Genomic DNA, 27,933 nt, shown 5'->3' with positions numbered 1-27,933 from the left:
GTTGGAATCCGATTCATCGGAGAATTGGTAATCCTCCCAATATTTTGCTTCCTTGGCGGAAACACCATTGACCATAATTAACCTTGGTCGGCTGATTGAGGATTTTCTTTGACTTAACCGTTTTATTATTTCTCCCACCGGTTCTACTTCTTCATCCTGTTCCGATTCTTCTTCCGGTTCCGATTCTTCTTCAGGTTCCGACTCTTCTTCCGGTTCCTCTTCGGGAACTTGTGAATCAGTCCATGAATCATTCCAATTTACATTTGACTCTTCATTATTATTAGGTGAGTCAATGGGACTTGTTCTAGAGGTAGACATCTATCACATAATATCAAACGCGTTAAGAGATTAATATATCACATAATATTCACATGTTAAAAATATATAGTTTCCAACAAAATTTGTTAAGCAATTATTTTTCAAGTAAACACGGTCGAAGTCCAGACTCACTAATGCATCCTAACAAACTCGATAAGACACACTAATGCAAAATTCTGGTTCTCTAAGACCAACGCTCGGATACCAACTGAAATATCCCGTTCTTATTTATTAAAAACGTTCCATATTAATTGATTTCGTTGCGAGGTTTTGACCTCTATATGAGACGTTTTTTTTCTTCAAAGACTGCATTCATTTTTAAAACAAACCATAACCTTTATTTCATAGATAATGGTTTAAAAAAAACTTTACGTAGATTATCAAATAATGATAATCTAAAATATCATGTTTACACACGACCATTACATAATGGTTTACAATACAAATATGTTACAACAAAATAAGTTTCTTGAATGCAGTTTTTACACAATATCATACAAGCATGGACTCCAAATCTCGTCCTTATTTAAGTATGCAACAGCGGAAGCTCTTAATAATCACCTGAGAATAAACATGCTTAAAACGTCAACAAAAATGTTGGTGAGTTATAGGTTTAACCTATATATATCAAATCATAATAATAGACCACAAGATTTCATATTTCAATACACATCTCATACATAGTGATAAAAATCATTCATATGGTGAACACCTGGTAACCGACATTAACAAGATGCATATATAAGAATATCCCCATCATTCCGGGACACCCTTCGGATATGATATAAATTTCGAAGTACTAAAGCATCCGGTACTTTGGATGGGGTTTGTTAGGCCCAATAGATCTATCTTTAGGATTCGCGTCAATTAGGGTGTCTGTTCCCTAATTCTTAGATTACCAGACTTAATAAAAAGGGGCATATTCGATTTCGATAATTCAACCATAGAATGTAGTTTCACATACTTGTGTCTACTTTGTAAATCATTTATAAAACCTGCATGTATTCTCATCCCAAAAATATTAGATTTTAAAAGTGGGACTATAACTCACTTTCACAGATTTTTACTTCGTCGGGAAGTAAGACTTGACCACTGGTTGATTCACGAACCTATAACAATATATACATATATATCAAAGTATGTTCAAAATATATTTATAATACTTTTAATATATTTTGATGTTTTAAATTTATTAAGTCAGCTGTCCTTGTTAGTAACCTACAACTAGTTGTCCACAGTTAGATGTACAGAAATAAATCGATAAATATTATCTTGAATCAATCCACGACCCAGTGTATACGTATCTCAGTATTGATCACAACTCAAACTATATATATTTTGGAATCAACCTCAACCCTGTATAGCTAACTCCAACATTCACATATAGAGTGTCTATGGTTATTCCGAAATATATATAGATGTGTCGACATGATAGGTTGAAACATTGTATACGTGTCTATGGTATCTCAAGATTACATAATATACAATACAAGTTGATTAAGTTATGGTTGGAATAGATTTGTTACCAATTTTCACGTAGCCTAAATGAGAAAAATTATCCAATCTTGTTTTACCCATAACTTCTTCATTTTAAATCCGTTTTGAGTGAATCAAATTGCTATGGTTTCATATTGAACTCTATTTTATGAATCTAAACAGAAAAAGTATAGGTTTATAGTCAGAAAAATAAGTTACAAGTCGTTTTTGTAAAGGTAGTCATTTCAGTCGAAAGAACGACGTCTAGATGACCATTTTAGAAAACATACTTCCACTTTGAGTTTAACCATAATTTTTGGCTATAGTTTCATGTTCATAATAAAAATCATTTTCTCAGAATAACAACTTTTAAATCAAAGTTTATCATAGTTTTTAATTAACTAACCCAAAACAGCCCGCGGTGTTACTACGACGGCGTAAATCCGGTTTTACGGTGTTTTTCGTGTTTCCAGGTTTTAAATCATTAAGTTAGCATATCATATAGATATAGAACATGTGTTTAGTTGATTTTAAAAGTCAAGTTAGAAGGATTAACTTTTGTTTGCGAACAAGTTTAGAATTAACTAAACTATGTTCTAGTGATTACAAGTTTAAACCTTCGAATAAGATAGCTTTATATGTATGAATCGAATGATGTTATGAACATCATTACTACCTTAAGTTCCTTGGATAAACCTACTGGAAAAGAGAAAAATGGATCTAGCTTCAACGGATCCTTGGATGGCTCGAAGTTCTTGTATTATATTGATAACCTACTGTAAGAAACAAAGATTTTTTGAGGTTGGATGATCACCTTACAAGATTGGAAGTGAGCTAGCAAACTTGAAAGTATTCTTGATTTTATGTAACTAGAACTTGTAAAATATATGAAGAACACTTAGAACTTGAAGATAGAACTTGAGAGAGATCAATTAGATGAAGAAAATTGAAGAATGAAAGTGTTTGTAGGTGTTTTTGGTCGTTGGTGTATGGATTAGATATAAAGGATATGTAATTTTGTTTTCATGTAAATAAGTCATGAATGATTACTCATATTTTTGTAATTTTATGAGATATTTTATGCTAGTTGCCAAATGATGGTTCCCACATGTGTTAGGTGACTCACATGGGCTGCTAAGAGCTGATCATTGGAGTGTATATACCAATAGTACATACATCTAAAAGCTGTCTATTGTACGAGTACGAATACGGGTGCATACGAGTAGAATTGTTGATGAAACTGAACGAGGATGTAATTGTAAGCATTTTTGTTAAGTAGAAGTATTTTGATAAGTGTATTGAAGTCTTTCAAAAGTGTATAAATACATATTAAAACACTACATGTATATACATTTTAACTGAGTCGTTAAGTCATCGTTAGTCGTTACATGTAAGTGTTGTTTTGAAACCTTTAGGTTAACGATCTTGTTAAATGTTGTTAACCCAATGATTATAATATCAAATGAGATTTTAAATTATTATATTATCATGATATTATCATGTATGAATATCTCTTAATATGATATATATACATTAAATGTCTTTACAACGATAATCGTTACATATATGTCTCGTTTAAAAATCATTAAGTTAGTAGTCTTGTTTTTACATATGTAGTTCATTGTTAATATACTTAATGATATGTTTACTTATCATAGTATCACGTTAACTATATATATATCCATATATATGTCATCATATAGTTTTTACAAGTTTTGACGTTCGTGAATCACCGGTCAACTTGGGTGGTCAATTATCTATATGAAACATATTTCAATTAATCAAGTCTTAACAAGTTTGATTGCTTAACATGTTGGAAACATTTAATCATGTAAATATCAATCTCAATTAATATATATATAAACATGGAAAAGTTCGGGTCACTACAGTATAGGGCTGAAAGGATTTGGGTACCAAAATTTGGAGATATGAGAGAAATGGTACTTAGAGAAGCTCATAAAACCAGATACTCAATACATCCTGGAACGGGGAAGATGTACAAGGATCTCAAGAAACATTTTTGGTGGCCGGGTATGAAAGCCAATGTTGCTAAATACGTAGGAGAATGTTTGACGTGTTCTAAGGTCAAAGCTGAGCATCAGAAACCATCAGGTCTACTTCAAAAACCCGAAATCCCGGAATGGAAATGGGAAAACATTACCATGGATTTCATCACTAAATTGCCAAGTACTGCAAGTGGTTTTGATACTATTTGGGTAATAGTTGATCGTCTCACCAAATCAGCACACTTCCTGCCAATAAGAGAAGATGACAAGATGGAGAAGTTAGCACGACTGTATTTGAAGGAAGTCGTCTCCATACATGGAATACCAATCTCTATTATCTCTTATAGGGATGGCAGATTTATTTCAAGATTCTGGCAGACATTACAGCAAGCATTAGGAACTCGTCTAGACATGAGTACTGTCTATCATCCACAAACTGATGGGCAGAGTGAAAGGATGATACAAACGCTTGAAGATATGCTACGAGCATGTGTTATTGATTTCGGAAACAGTTGGGATCGACATCTACCGTTAGCAGAATTTTCCTACAACAACAGCTACCATTCAAGCATTGAGATGGCGCCATTTGAAGCACTTTATGGTAGAAAGTGCAGGTCTCCAATTTGTTGGAGTGAAGTGGGGGATAGACAGATTACGGGTCCGGAGATAATACAAGAAACTACCGAGAAGATCATCCAAATTCAACAACGGTTGAAAACCGCCCAAAGTCGACAAAAGAGCTACGCCGACATTAAAAGAAAAGATATAGAATTTGAAATTGGAGAGATGGTCATGCTTAAGGTAGCACCTTGGAAAGGCGTTGTTCGATTTGGTAAACGAGGTAAATTAAATCCAAGGTATATTGGACCATTCAAGATTATTGATCGTGTCGGACCAGTAGCTTACCGAATTGAGTTACCTCTGATGGAATACAACATTTAAACAAAACCACAAAACCCATTTAGGTGTATGTATAATTCGGCATTTTCAAAGAGAGCAAGCGGAAGCAATTTTTTAATTTGTTTAATGTGTTTTAACCTTTTTAAATGTATTCCATGAAAGAATCTAGTCTTGTAAACAATATGCTATAATGTAAATAGAGCTAGTTTATGGAATTATACCTTCTCCAAGTTAGGAGGTAACTTTATTCCAAAAGTTGATGAATATGAGAATGAAAACACCAAGCTTGTTCTACAACACCACCCTAAAGTTTTGCTAAACTTTAGAACCCTAATGACCTTGCAAATCAAGCTTGAAACCACTTCTTTTGGACCCAATAAAACCGATCAGCAGCTACTTAGAAATGATGGTGAATGCAAGCTTCAAAACTATGAAACCTCAAGAGGATAATACCCCAAACTTGAACCCCAACACCTCTTATGTTTAGTTAGGATTTTATGACACTTGAGTGAGCTTGCAAATGAAATTATTGGACCCTTGTTTCAGCTCAACCAGTTCGTGAATGGCAGCAGGAAAACAAGGAGAGTTTTTCAACTTCAAGTCATATTCTTGAGTCAATCACTTGGTATAAGATGCTAGCATGCTTCATGTGGAAGTGTGTTCTTGAAAACAACAAGAATAAGCATGGAATGGTCATTCTTGGGGCTACAAAATCTGCCCACACTTCCTTTATTTTATACAAGATATAAGTTTTTATAAAACTTGTATATAAGTTTATAAAACTTGTATAAAAGAAACATGCATTTGTAACTTACATATTTTATAAACCTTTTATAAAATATAACACAACTTAATTATTTAAACCTATAAATAATTAAATATAAATTATCCAAATAATTTATCTCAAGTGATAATATTTCAGAAAACCGATTTTCTAAAATCCAAGTGTCGCGTACTTAATTAACGATCCATTCGTAAAGATTAAATACGAATAAGGTGTTAGAAGTTTGTTATTGGGTATGACCCGACTTGGATCATAACACATTAGCCACATTGATTAAATACGTCTCTCGGGCATACGAAATGCTATCAATCTCCCACTTGCACGAGAAACGTATGAAACTAATGCAAATGATGGATACAGCCTAACACACCGTCCATCACCCCTAATATGTTATGACTTTGTGCCATTCAATAACATCATCCCTTTCGAGTTCCCATCTCGAACATGATTAGGTGAATCTATCAATATATCCTTTTGTCCTGGATGTCATGTTAAATCCAAGAGACATAGAATGATCACTCTCTTATAGATTTAACTTTATCAGGCCTTAGACATCTGACTCTCAACGAATAAGAGGGACAAATTCCATCTTGACAACATACGTCCTAGATATACGCTTTGCAATATACCTGAGTTCTTCCTTATGAGCTACCATATTTCAGAATAGTGAAGGAAAGAATCAAGGCATAATACAAAGTGAATATCTGAACCCAATATGTATCTCAGGTCAGAGGATACAATGATATTCGCCTTTACTCAAGATTACATGTGATCAACCACAAAGGCTCCATACAGTAAGTCTTGAGAGCGGGTCTTCCAATATTTGTATCCCACAAATATCTATGAACCTTGGTTGCAACCTTGCCCCACATTCAGTTCGCGAATGTAAACCAATCCAAGTTCATAATAGTTTAAACCTCACATTTGTTCCCACAGATGTGATCAACTACGGAATTTAGAATAATTATTTATTCATGGATAAATATGCTAAATAGGAACTTAACTCAAAATAAATTAAACCACAATTATATTAATGAGTTTGAACAATTCGTTCCGGTACAATACATAAAACAGATCATAACCAATCACTAGAATATCGAAGTCCCATTGCACTAACATGTCTTTCGTGCTTTGGATTATGTAGGAGCTTCGTGAGTGGATCCGCAATATTTTGATCTGTGTGAACTTTGCGAATACATATCATTCCATTTTCAACTTCATCCCTTATGTAGTTGAATCGCCGTTTAATGTGACGTGTCTTTTGGTGATCGCGAGGTTCTTTGATTTGAGCTATTGCTCCCTCGTTGTCACAAAAGATCTCAAGAGGGTCTTGAATGGTAGGGACCACTCCTAAGTCGTCAACAAATTTCTTTATCCATGCAGCTTCCTGAGCTGCCAATGAGGCGGCAATGTATTCCGATTCTGTAGTGGATAATGCAACAACTCCCTGTTTCGAACTCTTCCAAGAGACTGCACCTCCATTTAACATGAAGACATAACCGGACTGTGATCGAGAATCATCTTGATCAGTTTGGAAACTCGCATCCACGTAACCTTTTACTACGAGTTCATCCTCACCAGATCCGTATATTAGAAACATGTCCTTAGTCCTTCTAAGGTATTTCAATATACTTTTAACCGCAATCCAATGATCGTTTCCTGGGTTATTCTGGTATCTACTTGTCAAGCTCAAAGCGCATGACACATCCGGTCTAGTACATATCATTGCATACATGATTGACCCAATAGCAGACGCATATGGGACTTTCTTCATTCTCTCTTGTTCATCTTTCGTGGTAGGACACTGAGATGTACTGAGAATGGTTCCTCTTTGAATAGGTACCAAACCTCTCTTAGAGTACTCCATCTTGAACCTTTTCAAGACTTTGTCAATGTATGTACTTTGACTTAAACCTATCAATTTCTTGGATCTATCTCTATAGATCCCAATCCCCAATATGTGTTGTGCTTCTCCAAGATCTTTAATGGAGAAGCAGCTTCTTAGCCATGTTTTGACTCCTTCCATTGTGGGAATATCATTACCAAATAATAATATATCATCCACATATAGTACAAGGAACATGACAGTACTCCCACTAGCTTTCTTGTATACACAAGCTTCATCACCATTTTTAATGAAGCCAAATTTCTTGGCCTCCTCATTAAAACGATGATTCCACATTCTAGATGCTTGTTTTAGTCCGTAGATTGACTTCTTTAATTTACATACTTTGTCAGGATGTTTAGGATCAACAAAACCTTCAGGCTGAACCATGTAGATATCTTCCTCAAGATATCCATTTAGGAAAGCGGTTTTGACATCCATTTGCCATATTTCATAATCATAATGAGCAGCAATGGCAAATAATATCCTGATAGACTTTAGCATTGCTACAGGTGAAAAAGTTTCATCATAATCAATCCCTTGAGTTTGAGTGAAACCTCTTGCTACAAGTCTAGCTTTGTATGTATCCAAGTTTCCATATTTGTCGGTTTTCATCTTGAAAAGCCATTTGCAATCAACTAGCTTAGAGCCAGGAGGTTGCACAACAAGTTCCCAAACTTGGTTGTCATACATGGATTTCATCTCGGAGTTCATGGCTTCCTGCCATTTGTCTTTATCAGTCCTTGATAAAGCATCTTGGTAGTTGATTGGTTCATCCAAATCAATCGTATAGCAACCATCTATGAGAAACCCATATCTCTCAGGAGGGTTACTAATCCTACCAGATCTACGAACATTTTGTATACTTTGATCATCCATTTGATCATCCTCAACATTTTCATGTTGAGTGCTAGCGTCAACCAATTGTGTATCATCTATTTGATCTTGAACCTCATCAAAATCTATCTTCCTTTCACTATTTCCTTCCAATAGGAACTTAGTTTCAAAGAATTCCGCCTTTCGAGCAACAAATACATTTTGCTCGGTCGGATCATAGAAATAGTATCCCATATCATCCTTGGGATATCCTATGAAGATACACTTCGTGGATCGAGCATTTAGCTTGTTAGCGACGAAGCGCTTAGGATAAGCTTCACATCCCCATACTTTCAAGTATGAAAGAGAAGGAGGTTTTCCAAACCACATCTCATGAGGAGTTCGCTCCACTTTCTTGGTTGGGGCCATATTTAAAATACGGGCCGCAGAGCATAGACAATAACCCCAAAATGATAGAGGTAACGAGCTTCTTGCCATCATAGATCGAACCATATCCATTAGGGTTCTGTTCCTCCTTTCGGAAACTCCATTAAGTTGGGGTGTTCCTGGTGGAGTAAGTTGTGAGATAATCCCACAACTCCTAAGATGATCTTGGAAAGCATCGCTTAGGTATTCACCTCCTCTATCGGTACGAAGTACCTTGATTGTCTTGTTGAGTTGATTTTGTACTTCGTTTTGATATTCTTTGAATGCTTCAAATGTTTCATCCTTATGTCTTAATAAGTAGACATATCCGAAACGACTGAAGTCATCAATGAATGTAACAAAGTATCTTTCACCATTCCTAGTCATGGGCTTAAAGGGTCCACATACATCCGAATGTATTAATCCCAATAAGTCTTTAGCCCTTTCATATGTCCCTTTGAAAGGTGCTTTAGTCATCTTGCCTTGTAAACAAGATTCGCATACATCGAATGAGTCTATCTCATTTGCCTTCAAGAGTCCATTCTTTTGAAGTGTATGCATTCGATTCTTGTTTATGTGACCAAGGCGACAATGCCATAAGTAGGAATCACTCAAATCCTTTTTGAGTTTCTTGGTGCTAGTATGGTATATTGAGCTAGACGATGCATCATCATGGACTAATTCATAAATCCCATTTGAAGGCGAAGCCTTGAAATAGAACACATCATCTTTAGAAACATGAATATCATCATCAATAAAATTAACATTGTAACCACATTGTTTTAAGCGAGAAATAGAAATAATGTTTCTACACAAATCCGGAGCATACAAAACATCATTTAAAATAAGCTCCAATCCGCTTGGAAGCTTCAAAACAAAATCTCCTTGAGCTTTAACATGCACCTTTGCACCATTGCCCATATAGAGACTTGATGTTCCCGCCATATGATCACTTCTTTTGAACCCCTGCAAAGAATTGCAAATATGAGTTCCACATCCCGTGTCTAATACCCATGTATTAGAAGAAGTAATGTTAAGCTCAATATATACCATATATATATTACCTGAGGTTTGCCCCGCATCCCTCTTGTCCTTCAACTCTTTAAGGTAGACCGGGCAATTTCGCTTCCAGTGACCCATTTCACCGCAACCGAAACACGGGTCTTCCATGGGGTTTGCCTTTTCGGCTACCTTTTGCTTCTTAGCCTTGTTGATGGTTGGGGTAACCATCTTCCCCTTCCCTTTGCCTTGATAGGTGGGTCCTTTTCTCTTAGCCACCTTTGGCTTAGAGGTGTTACCTTTGGACCCACCTTGTTCAATCGCCAACACGGGTAAAGCCCTTTTACCCATGCTAGTTTCCGCTGTCCTAAGCATACCATGAAGTTCACCAATGCTTTTCTCCATCCCATTCATATTGTAGTTAACTACAAATTGATCAAACCTTTTTGATAAGGAGTTTAGGATAAGATCGGTGGCAAGCTCATTGGAAATGTTTAGGTTGAGGCGGTTAGCGCGATCGATAAGGCTTTTCATCCTAAGGACATAAGATGACACAGATTGGGAGTCGTCCATACGACATGCATGTAACGCCCGAACGGTCTCAAAGCGCTCGACACGCGCTTGTTGAAGGAACATCTCCTTCAATTGCGTAATCATGTCATATGCACTATGATGCTCGAAATCTTTTTGAAGTTCGGGAATCATAGTCCCAAGCATTAGGCAACCGACTTGCACCGAATCGGTGCAATACTTGTCCCAAATTGCCATTGCTTCCGTATCATTCTCGTCCGGTTGATCGGGAATGGGGTCCTCCAACACATACGCTTTGTCCTCAAGTTTGAGGACAATTCTTAAATTACGGAACCAATCCATAAAGTTCGTATGATTGAGTTTATCTTTCTCAAGGAGGGACCTTAGTGATAGGTTATGTAGATTAATTGGTGCATTTGGTATGTTGTTGTTGTTGTTTGCGGCCATCTACAAAATTTAACAAAGTTCATTTAAGTATCGATTTTATATTTAATAAACAATACCCTTTTAATATTAATTGTCTTATTAAATTTTAGAATCCAACGGTAAATCAAATTCCGGTTAGGTAACCTTTATCCCGGCATTTGATTTAGCTAGGTAGTCATAATGACAATTGCAATCCTTTTGCAACTTCTAAGTTATGGGATCATGCAATCCTTTTGCATGGCATATAAATCCCATCAACGCCTATTTGTTCATCATGCTTCGGTGACCCTAAGTTCATGATTCCCAAATCAAGTCGTCCTACTTGTGTAAACATGTAGACTTAACATACAAGTGGTTAGGTGACCTTTATCCCACATGTATGCGAAGTGTACCTTATTCATATTGGTCCGCTCATGACGGTTAGGTGACCTTTATCCCATCAAGAGTTTTCTAATATGTCTAAGTGTTCATACAAAAGGATGGCGTTTAACTTGTTTTCCTTGTTTTGGTTAAAGGGATTTTAAGTTTTCTACATTCTAGTTTTAGAAAACAAATAGCTATACACCAACATGCATTTGGTGTGTAGCACTTTATGAAAATCCATTTTCATGTTCTTTTAGTAAACCAATTACTAGATATAAACCAATTTGTTATCCTTTTATATATGTCCTTAATAACCATTTATTAGTGTCATTTTGTTGTTATGATTATAACCAATTATAATGTCATTTTTGCAAGTGTATTCATGTGAACTTGTATCAACCAAACACATACACAACAAACATACAAGCATGCAAATAAGAAGGTCCACAATCAAGCCATGGTGGTGAACACTTGTTTAGCCAAAACAAGTGTTACCTAAAGGGTTAAAGTACAAAGTAAGAGATTAACAAATCTCCCACTAGCTCTTGTATCCTTATGCTCCATCTTGTAATCTTCTTGAATCTTCACTTTTCTTTTTACAAAATATATAACCTAATACATTTTTCTAGAAAAGGAAATTACAACCTAATCTATTTTACATACCAAATATAAAATAAATTACAAATGAATGAATATTACAAATTATTACAACCAAATGAATGATTAATATTACAAACCATAAAATGAATAAATCAATCACAACATACAACCATACAAACACATGGTCAAGGCTTGATTGTGAACAATAACATAACAACAAGTCTTGGCCAAACTTGAAGTCCCAAACCCACTTTTGGAACCCAAAATTTTCGGCCAAGTCACCACACCCACCAAAACTCATGATTTTTACATTCTACTTTCAAGCATGTTAGTAGATTGTAAGGTAAATGAGTTTACTAGCCAAAACAAGAAGCATATTAACAAGACTTTGGCTCTGATACCATTGATGGAATACAACATTTAAACAAAACCACAAAACCCATTTAGGTGTATGTATAATTCGGCATTTTCAAAGAGAGCAAGCGGAAGCAAATTTTTAATTTGTTTAATGTGTTTTAACCTTTTTAAATGTATTCCATGAAAGAATCTAGTCTTGTAAACAATATGCTATAATGTAAATAGAGCTAGTTCATGGAATTATACCTTCTCCAAGTTAGGAGGTAACTTTATTCCAAAAGTTGATGAATATGAGAATGAAAACACCAAGCTTGTTCTACAACACCACCCTAAAGTTTTGCTAAACTTTAGAACCCTAATGACCTTGCAAATCAAGCTTGAAACCACTTCTTTTGGACCCAATAAAACCGATCAGCAGCTACTTAGAAATGATGGTGAATGCAAGCTTCAAAACTATGAAACCTCAAGAGGATAATACCCCAAACTTGAACCCCAACACCTCTTATGTTTAGTTAGGATTTTATGACACTTGAGTGAGCTTGCAAATGAAATTATTGGACCCTTGTTTCAGCTCAACCAGTTCGTGAATGGCAGCAGGAAAACAAGGAGAGTTTTTCAACTTCAAGTCATATTCTTGAGTCAATCACTTGGTATAAGATGCTAGCATGCTTCATGTGGAAGTGTGTTCTTGAAAACAACAAGAATAAGCATGGAATGGTCATTCTTGGGGCTACAAAATCTGCCCACACTTTCTTTATTTTATACAAGATATAAGTTTTTATAAAACTTGTATATAAGTTTATAAAACTTGTATAAAAGAAACATGCATTTGTAACTTACATATTTTATAAACCTTTTATAAAATATAACACAACTTAATTATTTAAACCTATAAATAATTAAATATAAATTATCCAAATAATTTATCTCAAGTGATAATATTTCAGAAAACCGATTTTCTAAAATCCAAGTGTCGCGTACTTAATTAACGATCCATTCGTAAAGATTAAATACGAATAAGGTGTTAGAAGTTTGTTATTGGGTATGACCCGACTTGGATCATAACACATTAGCCACATTGATTAAATACGTCTCTCGGGCATACGAAATGCTATCAACCTCAACAACTCGCGGCTGTACATAACACTTTCCACATCTCGAATTTGAAGAAATGTTTTGCTAAAGAAGATCTCACTATTCCATTAGACGAAATCCAAATCAACGAAAAACTTCAATTCATCGAAGAACCCGTCGAAATAATGGATCGTGAGGTTAAAAGACTTAAACAAAACAAGATACCAATTGTTAAGGTTCGATGGAATGCTCGTAGAGGACCCGAGTTCACCTGGGAATGAGAAGATCAGATGAAGAAGAAATACCCGCACTTATTTCCAGAAGATACGTCAACACCTCCAACTACTTAAAATTTCGGGACGAAATTTATTTAACGGGTAGGTACTGTAGTGACCCGAACTTTTCCATGTTTATATATATTAAATTAAATTGTTATTTACATGATTAAGTGTTTCCAATATGTTAAGCAATCAAACTTGTTAAGACTTGATTAATTGAAATAGGTTTCATATAGACAATTGACCACCCAAGTTGACCGGTGATTCACGAACGTTAAAACTTGTAAAAACTATATGATGACATATATACGGATATATATATAGTTAACATGATACTATGATAAGTAAACATATCATTAAGTATATTAACAATGAACTACATATGTAAAAACAAGACTGCTAACTTAAGGATTTCGAAACGAGACATATATGTAACGATTATCGTTGTAACGACATTTAAATGTATATATCATATTAAGATATATTAATATATCATAATATCATGATAATATAATAATTTAAAATCTCATTTGATATTATAAACTTTGGGTTAACAACATTTAACAAGATCGTTAACCTAAAGGTCTCAAAACAACACTTACATGTAACGACTAACGATGACTTAACGACTCAGTTAAAATGTATATACATGTAGTGTTTTAATATGTATTCATACACTTTTGAAAGACTTCAAGACACTTATCAAAATACTTCTACTTAATAAAAATGCTTACAATTACATCCTCGTTCAGTTTCATCAACAATTCTACTCGTATGCACCCGTATTCGTACTCGTACAATACACAGCTTTTAGATGTATGTACTATTGGTATATACACTCCAATTATCAGATCTTAGCAGCCCATTTGAGTCACCTAACACATGTAGGAACCATCATTTGGCAACTAGCATGAAATATCTCATAAAATTACAAAAATATGAGTAATCATTCATGACTTATTTACATGAAAACAAAATTACATATCCTTTATATCTAATCCATATACCAACGACCAAAAATACCTACAAACACTTTCATTCTTCAATTTTCTTCATCTAATTTATCTCTCTCAAGTTCCATCTTCAAGTTCTAAGTGTTCTTCCTAAATTCTACAAGTTCTAGTTACATAAAATCAAGAATACTTTCAAGTTTGCTAGCTCACTTCCAATCTTGTAAGGTGATCATCCAACCTCAAGAAATCTTTGTTTCTTACAGTAGGTTATCATTCTTATACAAGGTAATAATAATATTCAAACTTTGGTTCAATTTCTATAACTATAACAATCTTATTTCAAGTGATGATCTTACTTGAACTTGTTTTCGTGTCATGATTCTGCTTCAAGAACTTCGAGCCATCCAAGGATCCGTTGAAGCTAGATCCATTTTTCTCTTTTCCAGTAGGTTTATCCAAGGAACTTAAGGTAGTAATGATGTTCATAACATCATTCGATTCATACATAAAAAGCTATCATATTCGAAGTGGTAAACTAGTAATCACTAGAACATAGTTTAGTTAATTCTAAACTTGTTCGCAAATAAAGTTAATCCTTATAACTACACTTTTAAAATCAACTATACACATGATCTATATCTAATTATATGCTAACTTAATGATTTAAAACCCGAAAACACGATAAACACCATAAAACCGGATTTACGCCGTCGTAGTTACAACCGGGGGCTGTTTTGGTTTGGATAATTAAAAACTATGAAAAACTTTGATTTAAAAGCTATACTTCTGGAAAAATGATTTTTCTTATGAACATGAAACCATATCCAAAAATCATGGTTAAACTCAAAGTGAAAGTATGTTTTTCAAAACAGTCATCAAGATGTCGTTCTTTCGACGGAAATGACTACCTATTTCAAAAACGACGTGTAACTTGTATTTCCGACTATAAACCTATACCTTTTCTGTTTAGTTTCATAAATTCAAGTTCAATACGAAACCGTGGCCGCTTAAATCACTCAAAACGGATTAGAAACGAAGAAATGGCGAGCAAAACAAAATTGGTAAAAACTACTCATTTTAGCTACGTGAAAATTGGTAACAAATCTATTCCAACCATAACTTAATCAACTTGTATTGTATATTATGTAATCTTGAGATACCATAGACACGTATACAATGTTTCGACCTATCATGTCGACACATCTATATATATTTCGGAACAACCATAGACACTCTATATGTGAATGTTGGAGTTAGCTATACAGGGTTGAGGTTGATTCCAAAATATATATAGTTTGAGTTGTGATCAATACTGAGATATGTATACACTGGATCGTGGATTGATTCAAGATAATATATATCGATTTATTTCTGTACATCTAACTGTGGACAACTAGTTGTAGGTTACTAACGAGGACAGCTGACTTAATGAACTTAAAACATCAAAATGTATTAAAAGTGTTGTAAATATATTTTGAACATACTTTGATATATATGTACATATTTGTTATAGGTTCGTGAATCGACCAGTGGCCAATTCTTACTTCCCGACGAAGTAAAAATCTGTGAAAGTGAGTTATAGTCCCACTTTTAAAATCTAATATTTTTGGGATGAGAATACATGCAGGTTTTATAAATGCTTTACAAAATAGACACAAGTACGTGAAACTACATTCTATGGTTGAATTATCGAAATCGAATATGCCCCTTTTTATTAAGTCTGGTAATCTAAGAATTAGGGAACAGACACCCTAATTGACGCGAATCCTAAAGATAGATCTATTGGGCCTAACAAACCCCATCCAAAGTACCGGATGCTTTAGTACTTCGAAATTTATATCATATCCGAAGGGTGTCCCGGAATGATGGGGATATTCTTAAATATGCATCTTGTTAATGTCGGTTACCAGGTGTTCACCATATGAATGATTTTTATCTCTATGTATGGGATGTATATTGAAATATGAAATCTTGTGGTCTATTGTTACGATTTGATATATATAGGTTAAACCTATAACTCACCAACAATTTTTGTTGACGTTTTAAGCATGTTTATTCTCAGGTGATTATTAAGAGATTCCGCTGTCGCATACTTAAATAAGGACAAGATTTGGAGTCTATGCTTGTATGATATTGTGTAAAAACTGCATTCAAGAAACTTATTTCGTTGTATCATATTTGTATTGTAAACCATTATGTAATAGTCGTGTGTAAACAGGATATTTTAGATTATCATTATTTGATAATCTACGTAAAGCTTTTTAAACCTTTATTGATGAAATAAAGGTTATGGTTTGTTTTAAAATGAATGCAGTCTTTGAAAAACATCTCATATAGAGGTCAAAACCTCGCAACGAAATCAATTAATATGGAACGTTTTTAATCAATAAGAACGGGACATTTCACAGGGCACTCTCGATCTTGGTTTACAGGTATTTGCATCTAGTACCACTTCGTTGACTGCTTATTCCGACGCTGCTTGGGCTGGATGTCCCTCTAATCGCCGATCTACTCCGGGTACTGTGTATTTTTGGGTAACAATCTTCTCTCGTGGTCCTATAAATGCCAACAGACTCCATCTCGCTCAAGCGCCAAAGTAGAATTCCGCGGCTTTGCAAACGCGGTTGCTGAGACATCTTGCGTCCGGAATCTTCTCCGAGAGCTTCATTGCCCACTTTCTTCTGCTACACTTGTGTACTGTGACAACGTTAATGCTGTCTATATGTCTAGGAACCCGGTGCAACATCAGCGCACCGAAAATATTGAGATTGACATACATTTTGTTCGTGACCTTGTTCTTAAAGGTCAGGTCAGGGTTCTACACGTTCCTTCTCGATATCAGTTTGCGGACATCTTCACCAAAGGGCTTCCTTCCGCACTATTTGATGAGTTTAGATATAGTTTGAGTGTTCGCACCTCTCCCGCTCAAACTGCGGGGGATGTTAGATGGATTATGTACTTGGGCCCATTATTACCTAGCCCATTAGATTTTGTGTAGCCTCTATTATATATTTGATTGTATCCTACTGCGTAAAATAATGAGAATGATATTTCCTACAATTGTAATATGCTAACATGTTAATCTTCCACCGAAAAAAATCGATTTAGCTTTTCAATTCGAGAGTGTATTTTTGACTTTGTCTACGATAGGTTGCCATGTTGTTTTCTAGTTAAATCTTGTTCCAATAGGCATCCCAAGGTACGTGAATGAGAAGATGTCGACCGCACACTTTAAACGTTTAGCCATGTCCTCAACTTCTTGCTTGATCACACCAATACCGAAAAGATTGCTCTTTTTGAAGTTCACTTTCAAACCCTAGAGCTCTTTCAAACCCGAGAGCTTTCAAAGCATTTTAGTATATTGGATATGTTAGAAGCATTGCAATTTGATGGTATATTTGCTTAACTTTGCATTGCTTACGGGTAAATCTTCATGTACCCGTGTTATACTAATCGGTTATTGTGTGTTTGTTTGTGTAAAGTGTATTGGATCATTTTACATAGTTGGAGGAATTGATGAAGTTATCGTCAAGGCTAAGAAGATCGCAAAGGAACCGAAGTTGTAGAAAATTGTAGAAAATTCTTTACCATTCTTTACCATTTTTACTCCTTGATAATTGTAGAAAATTATTTTTATTGATACCGAAGTTGTAAACTTTTAATGCTTCATATGAGGCAATTATGTTGACTATTGAAAAATACTACGGAGTATTTTTATTGATAAGGAAGACGTAAATGTTCACCGTAACAAACTGAATTTTTATATATTATTATCGTGTTACATAAAAAGTTTCAGTGATGATATATGTATTTATTTATAATATTCGTATTAATATAATCATCATTATTAATTATTAATATTAATATTAATTTTCTTTGTATGTTCTTTTGATAAATACGTGTTCAAAAGATGGTCTTTAAATACTTAAACTAGTTTATTTGTTAAATGATAAAATGGTATAATGTCAACACAAGAGACTGAAGAAGTCAATCAATCAAATCCACCTGATTAAGTTATCGTAACAAAAACGCAAAAAGAAAACAAATGAAAACACAACAACAAAGATATTTTGACGTAGACTTCAAAGATTTATTGATCACACTCAATTGTTTTTCATTAATTACTTTCGATCACCATCATCTACACAAAATCAGAGAGACAGAAGAAATGAACAAATCTCCCAGTATTTCGGTACTACCTGAAGGATGCATTTCAGACCTAATATCATGTACTTCACCTCGTGATGCATCTCGATTTGCGGCTATCTCTAAATTATTCAATGCAGCTGCTGATTCTGATTCTGTTTGGGAGCGGTTTCTGCCGTCCGATTATCGTGACGTCATTGGCAGAGCTGTTTCTGCTCCTGTTGTTTTTGATTCTAAAAAGCAGCTTTATGTACAGTTATCCGACTCGTATTTACTCCTGGATCGTGGTCGTTTGGTAACTCATTCATCCTTTGCAAAACGATTACTTAGTACTTTTATTCGTTGATCTGTATATATGTGGCTAATTGTATAAAATCACATTTTAATAGATAATTACAGTAGTTTTTTTTTTTTTTTTTCTGCTTTTGGAATGAATACAAATTAGAGAACATATAATATATTATCAATTAAATATTGAGAAAAGGTGAACTTGCGGGCATATCTCAACGGTTCTCTCCATGTATTTTGTGTCATGGGATAGGGAGAGGTCATGGGTTCGATATTTTCTTTAAACCAATTGAACACCAATAATGGTGGTATATATTGACCCTATTCGTTCACGGACACCTACCCGAAACCACTGCCCGAATGGATGTGTTCCCGGGTACCGTCGATCGGGTTTCCGCCGAACTTGTGTGTTACGTGCAAATGATGAAGGTCGTTGAAAGAAATGATCTACTGATGCCAAAAAAATCGCGTTTCAAAAAGAAATATTGAGAAAAGGTAGTTGATGCTTTTTTATTGTATTTTATTTTATTTTTGGAAAAATTGATATTCAGTAATTCAAACATAAATAGGTCTCTTTATACTGTATTATTTAAAGTATGTGCTTCACATTTCCATTAAAACATGTTTAGCTTGAACGTACTACCGAGTTAGAAGAACTAATACATAATGACTAAATTGGCTTCAAAAGCCTTTCTATTGTTTTTGCTAGTGTCTTAATAATAGAAGTAGAGATAATCTTATTTGTTACCATTGGCTATCGATGTTATTGTAATTTCTTGTATTTTCGTTTTTATTCCTTCTAGTTTCTTGCTAGAGGATTAATAAAAGTTTGCTTTGCCGTTAAAAAAATATATATATGTTAAAAAAAAAAAATTACATAATGGGTAAATTTTAAAGTAATTTCTGCTAATATATGAGATTACTGATCTTATATAAATTCATAAATAAACAGGCCTTCAAACTAGATAAGGAGACTGGAAAGAAGTGCTATATGTTGGGGGCAAGGGACCTATCGATTGCCTGGCAAGATGACGCTCGCTACTGGGAATGGGGACCTGTACCCGGATCCAGGTCTTTCACTCTTTCGCTCCATTTATTTATTTTAGACAAAATATCAAGAATGGTCCCTGTGATTTGTATCAGAAATGGTGGTCCCTCAATTTTGTCGTCAAGGTGCTCCCCGTGGTTTGCATTGTGAATCACCAATGGTCTCTATGGTGCATATCTCACGCACCATCTTTGACTAAAAAAATCAAACCACGAGGACCATTGGTGATTCGAAATGCAGACCACGGGGACCGTCGGTGATTCAAACGCAAATCAAGGACTATCATTGACCAAAAAAAAGTTCAGGGACCACCAGAGATTTCTTTCACAGACAACACGGACCATTATTGATATTTTGTCTTTATTTTATATATTTAAGAAAAAAAGATATATGTGCCTGTTCAGGTTTGCGGAAGCAGGCATACTTAGAGAAGTATGGTGGCTTGATATCCGAGGCATAATAGATACATCGGTACTCTCACAAGAGAGTATTTATGGGGCATATCTTGTGTATCGAGTAACTCAAGATGCACACGGACTAGGTGTGCCTGCGAAAACAATAGTAACTTTGGGTGAGATAAGAAACGAGACCTCAAATGTTTATCTTCAACAACCGAGGGTACCAAGACGTGATCGTGTGGTTGTGACTCATACTATGAGAAAGGATGGATGGATGGAGATCAAGTTGGGTGAGTTCTATTGTAGCGATGGAGATGAAGGTGAGGTCGAGATGGTGTTACATGAGCACTTAAGCTGGAAAAGTGGTCTTATTGTGGAGGGTATCGAGGTTAGGCCTAATTAGTCCTTTCTGCGTATGGTTTGGTTATAGTATGGGTTTGTAAAATACGTTCGCATTTTGGTTTTATTTGGCACTGTTTGGCGAATTGGGGTAATGTTGTTTTGGGTAAATCATTTGTGCAAGCAACAATATGTGAAATATTGAGGGTTTTAAATCAGATACTACTTTTTAAGAATATCTTATATATAGGTTTAGTTATAGTTACTGTAAAAGTTATACGAGTATCAAGTATAATTATGCACCTATAATTAACAAAAATGTTTTGTTGGTAACTGCATGGTTTTATGTTGTTCGTAGAGGGTAAGTAGTCGGGTAATGAAGCCAACCAATGAGCTGGCCTGCCCCCTACGACTTCACTAACTAAAAAGAATGCCTCTCCTGATGAGGGGGTGGATTCTGTAGCACCCCAGGTCAATCTCCATGCATTAGACCCCTTTACTAATAAAGGAAAGCTTGCCTTAATTGAAGTAGGGGCTGCGAAGGCGTATAAACTTGTTTGTTTGGTGTGTTTTCTTTTCATCATATTGTAATTGGTTTTGTTTAGTTAGTTTGTCTTTATGGTTTTTGGGTTGTTGAAGTGGCTCGGTTTAGATAGTTGCTTTTTAGGTACGAGCTTCTTCGTTTCACTTGTCTGTTTGTAATCCTTGTTGAGCGCGTTTCACTTTGGAAAACGGTCTCGGTTTCAATATGAGTTTTCGTTTTTTCTGCAGGAAAAAAAAAACTGTAGGGTTTTATTACTCTTTTTTTTTAGAAAGCTTAGCAATTATTATTAATAGCACGCAAGAAACATGCAAAGGGGTACAATCAATTATAATACATAGCCAGTGGCGAATTTAGGATAAAATTTTAATGGGGTCTAAAAAAAAGTTTCAAAACTAATTATTATATATGAATGTACGTAGTTTTAGTGATTGTTTACCTTAGAAAACAATACGGAGTACATTTTAAAAATATATGGGATCGTATAGTTAAATTTGATAGTGTCCTATAAAATTTGAAGTATACATTGTATAAAAAAAAATTCAAAATAGTGGTCTTTAAACCCCACACCTATAAGCTTAAACTCACCACTATAATAAAAGACTTTCATTAGTTAAAATCCTCTTTATGTGCACCATTTCGGGTAAATAAGCTAGGAATTGGCAGCAGAACGACCCAAACTGATGTCGTCATAATGTAACACCCTGAACTCAAACGTAAATGTGCAGGCATTTAAATAAGAGGCCGGAGTCGTAAAACATGTTTTAATGTAAAAACATACTTCTTACGACATTTCTAATAATGTATTATGGTTGCTTTACCTCAATTATGATTGGGTGTATCAATTGTGGCGTATGAATATTTAATTTTATACATCACATTCAGTTTCAGAGTGGCACACCGTACCAAGAAAGTGGCACGTTGTGTTAAAGCAAAATTCAGCAAAACCAGTTTCAGAGTGGCACGTCGTGCCAAGAAGGTTGCACACCGTGCGAAGGCAAACATCAGCAAATTCAGAACCTAAGTGGCACGTCGTGCCAGTTAGGTGGCACGCCGTGCCAAGACCTGCATCAGCATTCTTTTCTATTTTTAAAGAGGTTAAATGAAGGGCACTTTGGTCTTTTCATGTCATGAACGGTTTTGAGGCCTTACATATGGCCAAACCTTATCCTTATCCCTATCCTCATTTCTTCTTTTCTTCATCTCCTCATCCTCTCAAAACCATAGAAAGAGAAACCCCATTTTAGAATGAGAAAGTTGCATTTAAGGAAGAACAATGTCGATTCGGGTGAAAGCTTAAGAGTTAAAGTTGTTCACCTCGTTCATGACTACGTTGTGGTTGTTGTGGTAAGTTCTAACTCCAAGTTTCAATTGTTTAATTTGGTGTTCATGTTAGGGTTTGAGCTTAAAGGTTATTGAGAAAACCCACATAGCTCTTTAATGGAAGTTAGGAGCTAGTAATCGGGTTTTATATTGTTGTTGGTGGGTTTTGGGTTGGAAACCAACTTGGCCATGTAAAGGGCTTGTAAAGTGGGTGTAATAACTAGTGTTAGTGATTATGAAAGTGTTGGATCCCATTTGGGTGTATTTGGAAGACCAATTTTGAAATGGGTCAAAATTTGGGTTTATGAGTCAAATTAGGGAAGACAAGTATTTGTTACTTGCATTTCGGTTTAATTGGCGTTATATGACCATTTTCACTAGCTTTGAGTGATTATTGGTTAGTTTGGGCGTTGTTTGTGCTTGGAAGTGCATTTGGGTCAAAACTGCACTAAGTGTCAATTTGGGTTGATTTGTAATCCACCCTAATTATGTTGTTTGTTATGTGATAAATGAAATACGCACTTTCCATTGATGGTTTGCGGACTTGACTTTGCATTTATTAGGGCGCTAAGGTGAGTGTAAATATATTATATGCGTATGTATGTGTAGGATGGGTGCGAGTGTATAGAGTGGCCCTTGCTCGGGTTTACTCTACATGCGTATGGGAGAATGGACTCCGTGGGTTTGATCGGGTCCATGTTGTACGTTTATGCGTTTTGGGTTACCACCCTTGGGGTAGTGAATCTTGTGAGTATACAGATTCACGTTGGTTTGTGACTAGGCCAACCCCGGCGATGTTGATGAGGTGTGTTGGGATGGTGAATCTTGTGTAGTTCAGATTCACTATGTCGTGTGTAGTTCCGACATTCCCAGTTGTGTTGTTATGACTTAGGGTGTGCCTCTTGTGTAGTCCAGATCCACACGGACGTGCGTAGTTCCGCCAACCCTATAGTCATTTAGTTGAGGTATGAATCTTGTGCAGTTCATATTCATAAGACGTGTGTAGTTCGGCCATCCTCAATTGTAGTCGGGAGGAAGGTAGTGAATCTCGTGTAGTTCAGATTCACTTAGGCATGTGTTGTTGGGCCAACCTTCATATGTTTAAGGTTAATGGGTTAACCTTGTGGTATTGGATATATTTTCGTATATGTATATATATATATATATATATATATATATATATATATATATATATATATATATATATATATATATATATATATATATATATATATATATATATATATATATTGTTGTGTTGTAGCTAATCTTGCGGTTTTGGCATGGTGGTACGTTATGTATAACTTTGCGTAGTTATATAAGGATGTGGTATGTGTTTATTACTTGTGTTGGTGATACATATTCATTTTATGCATATGTATGTATATAGTATGTTTACCCTCACCAAGCTTTATAGCTTACCCTCTTGTTGTTTATATTTTTATAGATTCGCAAGGAAGAGGTGGCAAGGGTAAGCGCGGGGATTAGTGGATTATTGCGGGTTGCTTAGAAAACTTTGCTTTTGGATTCGATTTAGGATTGGGTAGTGTTTTCCCAATCACCATGCTCGGTCTTATGTCAGAATTAAACGCTTTGGGTTGAAAGTGTCTTTTGGTCTTGTTAAACGGGTCGTGGGTTGTTATGCCATTTTGACACCAAATTATGTAATTTATAAATTAAGGTTGTTTAAACTTGTCGGGTATTGGAAATGTTTTGTAAACATATTCATTGCGTCGTTGTTATCAAATATTTATGCGTTATATAAAAGAAAATTTTTCGGGACGGTATAATATCGGGTTGGGTCGTTTCACATAAGCAAAAAATCCAACTCACACAAAACTCGTGTAATTGATTTACACCCACATACGACAAACGAATATATAAACAACGATAAACAAGTAAAATGACACAGTATTTAACATGGTTATATCTCAACTCCAACGTGGAGAAGGGTTTAGTCCATGGTCCATGAGCCATGTCTTGCGACCCACAAGAAGAAAAAATCTAAAATTTCACGTTGGCTTCCAAACATATCGCGAACCATGAGCCTGATCTCGCGATACTCTCGATATCCCTCGGCCAATTTCAACACATTCTCGCACCCCATGACTTCCACCTCGCAACTTGCGAGCGGTATGCCATCTGAAACCTTTTGATAATCTTCATATAGTCAACAATCTCCTACTTGAAGATTAATCAGCCCTACATCAATCTCCATTCCAACTATGTCAATGAACCCCATGTATACCCCAAGGACACTTGAGACACGCACACTGCAATCTAAGCGGGGATGGCATACATTCGATAAAGAGTTCTGCAACACACCTATTCAAAATTGGAAATCAAAACCGCCTCAACCGTCAACAATGTTTAAACTCTCACAACTCAAAATTAGCCGACTAACAACTCCTTTTGATATCACCAGATTACCACCCAGGACACTCCACACCCGGTTTCCCGTTGGGGAAGGAAGTCTTTCAACACCAAAAAAACACCGCTGAGTGATAATTCAATCACTTAGTTCTTAGCTTGGGTCATCTGGATTTCTACACCTCCATCTTCTTACACTCGAAGATCCGTTAAAGTGTGTGAGACATAAATCACAGGATTTCCATCGCTCTAGACACGTCCAATACCACCACTGATATGTCAACGTGCACCCGTATAGAATATCCGTCTATCTCTGATTTCCCTTCTCAACAATCAAAAAATTCAACAGACACCCTCGTAAAATCTACATCAAGGCTTCAGTGAGAACGCAGTCACAACCTCGAAATCTACACCTTTCAACTTTCCGCTTTCACGTTTGTAAAATGATATATTCTCATAGCTATGAATTTCACCAACACATCTGTAGCCATGTTTGTGTTTTGAATGGTAACGTGGAATTTGTATGGCATCGTGGAGGGGGACAAAATCATTCTTATGTAACATAATTTTTTATGTTTAAGAATGATTTCATAGTTATACATATAAGAATAATAACATATAACAACACGTCAATTCAATTTGAATTGAGTTATCATTTACACAAACACAAAGATACCATTCCTTAGTAGCGTTATCTAATGGATTTATATTTTGGAGGGGTACTATGTACAAGTCCTTTTTGCTACAAGTCCCCCAAATATATAAATATTTACCATTTACCACTTAGAGTTACAAATTTAGAATAAACAAGTGCCCCATATTGCCCTAATAATGTTCCGCCTCCGCTCCAAATCTATCACCTTTAAAATATGGGATTATTTATTTGGACCGTCCATGTCTACTTCTTAAACCATGTGCACAATGAAAAATATTATTAACTTTGAAACAGGTGTATTGGTGTATCTCTGTATCTTATAGTGGTCAGCTTTTTTTAACTTAATGATGTCTCTTCTCATTATTTCCTTTTTACTTTCCCTCCTTCATCTTCTTTCTCCATATCAAACATAAAAACTACAAAATCTTGAACCACTATCTTCAACCACCACTTACTACCATCACCATCGACCACCACTGATATACACTACCACCGTGTTTGTAGGTTCTGTTTTGAAAAGTTGGTTATTGCAAATGATGTTTTTGGTTGTTGAAATGTGCTGAGTCGTGTTCCTTGCCAAATTACCTTTCCAACGATATAAGATACGAGTTCTAAGTGTTTGTGGTTTGTGTTTTATGCATAAAAAGGTTTTGGGTTGAGACTTAGAAAACTGAAACTGGCCAGACACCAGCTCGCGTGTAATGCCGCGGCGCGGCCAGCCTTTGTCGCGGCTCGACATAAGGCGTGTCCAGCTTCTGACCACCTTGTCCAAAATACGAAAAATGTTTGGCACACTATGAACCTCCGATTCACATGAGACTTGTTCTAACATGCTTATATATGAATAAAAACCTCAGAAAAATAGTTCGGGACCCGACCCGAACGTGTTGACTTTTTCGTTGACTTTGACACGACCAAAGTTTGACTTTTTGTCAAACTTAACCAAATGATTGTGCAATCTATCTAACTTGTTTCTATACTAGTATCTTGCATAAAACTTGACAATTTGATTCACATGCTACATAATCGAGTCGTAACGAGCCATAAGACTAATTGAATATCTTTGACCTATCGCGTTTACCGTTATTGATATGACCTATTTGTTTAGGTCAAGACTAGCATTGTTCTTTGCACACGTTACTTGTTGAAGTACTTATTACTCGTGTACACAAGGTGAGATCATAGTCCCATCTTCCAAACAACTTTTATGCTTTAAACTATGGGATGAGACACATATACGTATCATACTTTTACACTTTGAACACAAGTACGAAAACGAACATTCCACGTACGGGTTTGAACAAAAATCCTCAATTCAATTATCATTAGTTACACTTTCAGGGTGTAAATGTGAACTTATATTATGTGATCACATGGGCTTGACGAGCCTCATTCGGACGGTTCGCTACCGTTAGCGGATGAAATGTATTTTCGGGTCTAGTGTATGTTCTAACACTACGCAAAGGGTGCAAAACAGTTAAGTTTGATAATTGGGTTCCCGCGAAACAAATAACAACTTTGGAATGCAAATTATTTTGATAATCATATTATATTAAATCTTGTGGTTCAAATGCAACGTTACTAAAACACCTATGATTTCACCAACGTTTTCGTTGACAGTTTTCTATATGTTTTATCAGGTCCTTGAACGCTACTTGATACATGCTTCCGCACTCTTTTTGATACTTGCTTGGATGTCGAGTATACATGCATAGTTGGAGCGTCTTTTGACTACTTTAAATTGTGTCGCATAGGTTTCATTCGTACGTTAAACATTGTAATGTAACTAGTCTTTTGAACTACATTTGTAAACTTGAAACATCCTTTTACTTATGAAATGAATGCGACATATTTTGGTCAACGTCATGTTAAAGACTTATGACCACGTAACGGGACCTAAGTAGTTGGCGCCGTCAAACATGATTTGGTCGGGTCGCTACAGATGGTATCAGAGCATTGGTTGTAGGGATTTAGAGTTCATTGGCGTCAACCCCGAGTCATAGGGTACATTGGTGAGTCTAGACTACAACTGGCATATAGACTTGAAGTAGGAATTACTTGACTACTTGTGCATTTATACTCGAACGTTTCTCCTCATATCTACTCTTATTTCATCCTAATCTCACGTTGTCTAATTTGATTGACACGCCACCTTGACTTAGTGAAATAATTTCGAATGCACATATGAATTAGGGTAATATAATTTCCGGGATTATATTACGGTGACTCATATGAACGTTCCGAAAATATGGCATAAAGAATTTAAGGCGAGTCAAGGAAAATTTTTCTCTCTATCCTAATTCCATATCATGATTAGTATTATTGAAAATACTAATCAACGGTATTCTTGTGTTTTGAAGGAACAATGCCTCCTCGCCGTGTGCCACGCCATGAGACTCCCGAACAAGCCCTTCAATGGATGATAGCCACCGCCGTGGATGCAGCTATGGCCGGTCACTCCTCCAACAACAACAATAACAACAACCACAACAACAATCAGGGGGCCGGTAACTCAAGCGAAGGGTGCTCCTATAAAGCCTTCATGGAGTGAAAACCTCACACTTTTGATGGAACCGGGGGACCGGTTGTACTCACTCGATGGTTCGAACAAACGGAAGCCGTTTTTAGCATAA

The 27,933-nt window shown here is 35.6% G+C and overlaps 2 protein-coding genes across 3 annotated transcripts in view; both read left to right on the top strand.

Annotated features, from left to right (window-relative positions):
* LOC139901176 (uncharacterized mitochondrial protein AtMg00810-like) overlaps positions 1 to 17,190 on the top strand; it is a 38,490-nt gene extending 21,300 nt beyond the window's left edge. Inside the window, exons 3-4 of the mRNA XM_071883909.1 lie at positions 16,601 to 16,788; positions 16,923 to 17,190. Of these exons, the coding sequence (XP_071740010.1) occupies positions 16,601 to 16,788; positions 16,923 to 17,190 (456 nt within the window). The remainder of the gene's footprint in view (positions 1 to 16,600; positions 16,789 to 16,922) is intronic.
* Positions 17,191 to 18,175: 985 nt separating this feature from the next.
* On the top strand, positions 18,176 to 23,970 carry LOC139897545 (putative F-box protein PP2-B12). 2 transcript variants are annotated; one of them, XM_071880246.1, is made up of 4 exons: positions 18,176 to 18,633; positions 19,579 to 19,697; positions 20,079 to 20,460; positions 23,723 to 23,970. In XM_071880246.1, exons 1-4 carry the CDS (start codon positions 18,238 to 18,240, stop codon positions 23,783 to 23,785), a joined length of 960 nt encoding a protein of 319 aa, XP_071736347.1. In that variant the 5' UTR covers positions 18,176 to 18,237; the 3' UTR covers positions 23,786 to 23,970. The 2 variants fall into 2 exon arrangements, with proteins under 2 accessions (XP_071736347.1, XP_071736348.1); XM_071880247.1 differs by lacking the exon at positions 23,723 to 23,970 and having other exon boundaries at positions 18,184 to 18,633; positions 20,079 to 21,109.
* The last annotated feature ends 3,963 nt before the right edge of the window (positions 23,971 to 27,933 follow it).

This window comes from Rutidosis leptorrhynchoides, chromosome 3 (assembly GCF_046630445.1).
Source record: "Rutidosis leptorrhynchoides isolate AG116_Rl617_1_P2 chromosome 3, CSIRO_AGI_Rlap_v1, whole genome shotgun sequence".
In the NCBI taxonomy this organism is placed as follows: Eukaryota; Viridiplantae; Streptophyta; class Magnoliopsida; order Asterales; family Asteraceae; genus Rutidosis; species Rutidosis leptorrhynchoides.
This window is presented reverse-complemented; position numbering and strand designations above follow the sequence as displayed.